General features: G+C 44.5%; 1 protein-coding gene across 1 annotated transcript in view; it reads left to right on the plus strand.

The window, feature by feature from the left end:
• Window positions 1-2,512: 2,512 nt before the first annotated feature.
• Window positions 2,513-5,526, plus strand: part of LOC134074822 (peptidyl-prolyl cis-trans isomerase FKBP11-like) — a 4,151-nt gene continuing 1,137 nt past the window's right edge. The window contains exons 1-5 of the mRNA XM_062530506.1: window positions 2,513-2,874; window positions 3,184-3,246; window positions 4,003-4,090; window positions 4,564-4,597; window positions 4,786-4,856. Coding sequence (XP_062386490.1) covers window positions 2,761-2,874; window positions 3,184-3,246; window positions 4,003-4,090; window positions 4,564-4,597; window positions 4,786-4,856 — 370 coding nt within the window. The 5' untranslated portion in view covers window positions 2,513-2,760. The remainder of the gene's footprint in view (window positions 2,875-3,183; window positions 3,247-4,002; window positions 4,091-4,563; window positions 4,598-4,785; window positions 4,857-5,526) is intronic.

The raw sequence follows: 5,526 nt of genomic DNA on the forward strand, positions 1-5,526 counted from the left end.
CCTGGATCAAAGACCTGGTACGGAAGTTCGGGAATCTAACACCAATACCTGCTTACCACGTTCGTCATCTGCGTACTCATCGACATTATTGTGGCAGAGCACAAAAGAGGGGAGGAGAAGGAGACCCCTGAAGAGGTTTTTGAACGTGTGTTTGCAAGGGAGAAGCTGTCCAAGGTCAGAGATGTGATGGAGGAGTATGTTAAAAGGCACCAGATGAACATGCGAAATCTCCAAGAGCTGAAGAAAGAGCTTGAACGTCTAGAGAAGGCTATGAGCTATTACCTGACCGAGCTGAAGAACTCCATGACCAAACACATGAGCTTACAAGCTCTGAAGATATGGATCAATGGCGCCTGCTTGCATATCCAGATGATAATCCACCTGGCCAGGCTCGGAGAAGGAGACAGCACCCTGGCAAGAGCCCTCATCAGTACCTATAAGAGGGACTGGAAGACACTTCTTTCTGAGTACAAGCAGTTTAAACTCGAGTCTGTGAAATACACAATCGAGATGGACTGTTTTTTTCCTTCACTCATTTATAAAGTATTTGATGTGGAGAGCCAACAAACCTTGGAAACAAGTGATACATTTAAGCTTGAGTTGGACATTGATCCTGTGAAAATGTATGTGAACAACCTCATGGGCAACCCTCAGATAGATCAAGTTCGCAGTCACTTCGAAGAGCTTGAAGAACACCTTGAGGAGCTCGTTACCCAGCAAGACACTTTTGAATTTGAATTGACACCACCGCTGTCTGGAACATGCCCGGAGATGTGAACCTACTCAAAGACATGCTCAGAAAACTGGTGATGCAATTGAAACCTTCCACATGCTTGCTTGATCCCATACCCACCAAACTTTTTTTTCGAGACTGGTCTTGAAGATGATGTGCTTCCTGTGAACTGCTCTCTCAGCACAGTTCCCTCAGATGCTGAAAACTGCAATTGTGAAAGCATAACAATTCTAAATGACTACAGACCCATCTCAAACCTCCCTTTTCTTAGTAAAATCCTGGAGAAAGTTGCCTATGAACAACTATACGACTGCTTAAATCTCAATAGCATGTTTGAGAGGCTACAGTCTGTTTTTTGCCCCCATCAGAGACAGCGCTATTAGAATGAGTATGGACTACAACCTCCCCTCCACTTTTGTATTACTATCATGTTTAACTAGAGAAGTACTCGGAAAAAGCAAACCTCCGCCTCCTGGATCCAGATGGTGATCCGGATCACTGGCAAAATTTGGTTCCTTGGGAAATTTCTGACTTTTCCTGAAAATTTCATTGAAATCCATCCATACGTTTTTGAGTTATCTTGCTAACAAACAAACTCAGATGAAAACATAACCTCCTTAGGCCTATGGTCTTATATTAATTAGATTTATGTGGCACAGTCTGAAGTTATTATAATGGAGGTATTTGTCATTTGTCATATTTAACTGCCTTATTTTGAGCATGTATTGCATCATTGTTGCTATATTCTAACTTCGATTGACGTGACGTGACGTTGAGAAGGACAAAGGACATGCAACACGTGTGTTGTTTTGATTTGACAACATAGTGGGCTGTCTGCTGTTCTGATGAGACCAAATAAATACATTTCATGAGTTCTAAAGCCAACATCACTAAGTCACTAAGTGGTAGCCTATATGTATGTGGCCTTTTTCTGTCAGTTCATAGAATTAAATAAAGCCAGGAAGATAATTGCATTTCTTTTTCTTTTTTTTGGGGGGGGGGGGGTTATGCCTTTATTGATAGTGATAGTGGAGAGCGACAGGAAGTGGATGGGAGAGAGAGCGGAGATGGGATCCGGAAAGGACCGCGGGCCGGGAATCGAACCCGGGTCGCCGGTGTGTGGTGCAGGTGCCCCAGCCAGCTGGTGCCAAGATCATCGCATTTCTGGCATTAGAGAAAAACATGCATTTTAGATGGACACTTACCTACTGGAACAAAGAAGCTGCTTGATTGGTTACAACTGACAAATAACTTCTGACAAACTTTCTATATTTCCAGTTGTCAAAAGTGGTGGGGACATTTGCCCTGCAAGGCCATGCTCATTCATGCAGGACACCGCAGGTGAATTTTAACTTATTTAATTGCAAGGACCCATAAAAGTTCAGAGAGGCAGGTGTGAGGCCTGTTCAGATTGCGAGGCCCAACTGTCCACAGTGGTATACTTACCACCCCCTGCTATCTGAACACTTGTAGCCTACTCCATGACTCAACATGACATGAACAGTGATGATCTTGGTCTGATAGGTGCACTGGACATAATTTTGTATGTAAGCAGCATGCCTAGCCAGCTGTCTTATGAAAGTTATTATTGTAAATTATTTTCATGTTTAAGCCCAGAAATGTCAAAAAGGTTTTCTTGACCTCACAAGCCCTTGTCACATGCAATTTAACAGCAGGGCTTTGCGAAAGATGGCCCGTGGGTGCCACTCAGTGGGAGAAAGTAGAATCGCATACCAACGTCACAAATTTGGGAGGGACTTGACGGATGCTGCCGGAATGCGCGAGGCGGGGTCTTGGGGGAACCCAGGTGTCGGGACGGTACTCGCGGGTCAGCTGCCCCGTTATCAACACTATAATAACACATCACCCTTAACTGGCATCTGGCCGGCTATTATTTAACTTCGGCTGCGCGTCGACCACTAGCATAGTCCAGTCGACTAGTGATGCGTTGGCATCTCGTCGTGCACAGGAGAGAATCCTTACGGAAGTTACAGCACCAGTTTTAGTGAGTCTTTAATTTAGTTAGAATGAAAGTTCGAACTGGCGTTTGCCTTCTCTTGCTGGCTGCATTCGTGTTTGTTGCAGCGCAAGAAGAAGAGGTGTTTCAAAATGTTGTGGAAGAGTTAACTGTGGAAACCGTGGTGAGTTTCTCCTGTCAAGTTTATCGAGAATCTCGATGGACCTCGTCTGTAAAAGACACGTAGCCAGTGACTGCAAACGTGGTTGTTACATTCTTACTCGGCAGTGGAAACAATGTAACCAACTATCGTTAAGCTAGCCTACTGTCACCAAGATTTCTACATTGCGCTTATCCGTTGAAATTCGTCAATGCCGCCGCATATTTGCTGATTTCACCTCGCGACCTCCTTTCATTATTCTTCTAAACGATTTTCATTCAATTAATTCATTCATTGAGGCTGTGGTTGTGACTGTTTTTTTCCCTCTTGCAGGAGAAGCCAGAAACTTGCGATATAACGTCAGAGATGGGTGACACGCTGCAGATTCACTACACGGTAAGAGGAAGACGACAAATATAAATATCAAACACTTTTATTTTCTTTTACAACGTCCGCAAAGGCACCGCCCAGTAGACTAACTTGAAAGCCATCCTTACATTTCCGACCGCCGTGCAGACAGCTGTGCATTGGGAAGACCATTATGCTTTGTGCAGATGTGCGTTATGGTGTAAGCTATTCAGGATATTGTTTATGAGTCATTTTTAACAGCAGAAACGAAACGACCCCACCATGCAACATGTGGGCTGTATTTTGAGTGTAATTCGTCCGGTGCACTTCCAAGCCCCGCCAGCGCCGATGTAGCTTTGCTCTTCAAATATTAAATCGACTGCTCAGATAGGTTGCTGTCCAGCTACATAGTCCTCGTCACACTGAACACATTGCGGCCGGCCATATGCATACAACCGAGAATGACGGGTTCACGTCTGTGCGTGCCAGAAATTCTGCTTTGCCATGCAACGGGAGGCGGAGCAACACGTCAGCATTTGGGGTTTCGGCCGACAGTTCACCTACATTTCAGCTTTATCTTGATACGCTGTAGACAGAGATAGGCTACTACAATAGCAATCCATTCATTTAATCAGATGGGCCTTCTTCACCCCTTGCTAATAGCCTGTCCTCCTGGCCTATTATGTAGGGCGCACACCGTTAACCTCAAAAGGAAAGTAAAGTGAAAACAAAAGGAATAGATAAACATCATGTTTTTCATCGCACATTTCAGTCTCTTAACGATATTTTTGGTGTGCTGCGCAGGGGAGGTTGATGGACGGAAAGGTGATCGACTCCTCTCTGTCTCGGGATCCTCTGCTTGTGGAGTTGGGCAAAAGAACAGTCATCACAGGTATGATCTACCTCAGGTAACCATGGTGCATAGGGAGGGGACAGCAGGTGACCAGTGACACAGCTTATCTCCTCCCATTGTGGGACAGAGTGAAAGAGGAAGCACAAAGGGTAATGCTTTTAGAATCACATGACCTCTATTTTGGGTCACCTCCTCCCTCCCAAAACCTTCATAGGGTCTCATTTGACCTTTTTCCACTTGAGGAAAGCTTTGCCTGTTAGATAGATGGACGAGTTATCGTTACTTAAATCTGAGAGTATACACTGCAGGACCTATACTGTACAAACGCTCCCAGAATGATTGCACAGACTTGTAGGAGAAACTTTGATTGAACAGGACTCAGCAAAACCTTCTGTTTGTTCATGGATTTGGGAACAGACCCAGGTCTGATATGGTAGTCTACAGGGCTGTGTCTAGGTCATTTTCAACAGGAAAAACCTCTTCCCTGATGTACTTTTCTCCTTCTTTGACAGGTCTAGAACAGAGCTTGCTGGGAGTTTGTGAAGGGTATGTATTGTACAGATACTCACTGAGACAATAAATCATTTCAGGTTTTATGTAGAATTTCAACTTTTTCTCCCGAAGAACTTAACTTAATGGATTTGTGTTTGACTAATGACATCTCTCTGTCTGTCTGTCTGTCTGTCTGTCTGTCTGTCTGTCTGTCTGTCTGTCTTTCTTTCTCCAACTTTCAGACAGAAAATCAAGGCCACCATCCCACCCCACTTGGCCTATGGGAAGAGAGGATATCCACCCACCATACCAGGTAGCCATAGCAACACTTGCAGTCCCATCTTTCAGGCGGAGATGACAGTGGAACAGTGCATTGCACATCAGCAGACCACACACACACACACACACACACACATTCACATTACCCTAGTGTTGCGTATAGGTCCTGAATGTAGAGGACTTCAGTGGGTTTGTACTCTGTAGTTTTGGCACTTTTAGTGATTCCTGCCTTGGCTTGAACCTGTTGCTAGATCAGGGCCTGTCCCAGTCTGACTCAGCTGTTACCTTTATAACATGCTAATAACGTATTTTTTTTAATGTCGTCTGACTTGCTTTTCAACTTTACTACATGGTATCTATGGTTGTGTTGCCTTGAGCCGCAGGATTAAGAAACAGATTATCTCAGGCTCTCGCTTGTCTGAGTCTGGACTGAAATCAGTCTGCAGTGTGGTGGGTCCGGCCTCCACCCAGTCTTATGTGGAGGTGGTGTGGTGTAATGACAAAAAGCACAAGTGATGATGAAATACTCTAGTTAAGTGCAACACTAAAGAGTTTTTTGTACTTTAAAGAGGAACTATGCCGTTTTGGCGATTTCTTCGCTGTTTTCTCATTTTACGCTGGCAGGTTTCTCTGTAGAGCTTCCCCTACAGCTTTAGCGTGCGTATCTTACATTACTCAATCGGTCAATCGGTCAGTCTGCCTTT

This window comes from Sardina pilchardus, unplaced genomic scaffold (genome assembly GCF_963854185.1).
Source record: "Sardina pilchardus unplaced genomic scaffold, fSarPil1.1 HAP1_SCAFFOLD_193, whole genome shotgun sequence".
In the NCBI taxonomy this organism is placed as follows: domain Eukaryota; kingdom Metazoa; phylum Chordata; class Actinopteri; order Clupeiformes; family Clupeidae; genus Sardina; species Sardina pilchardus.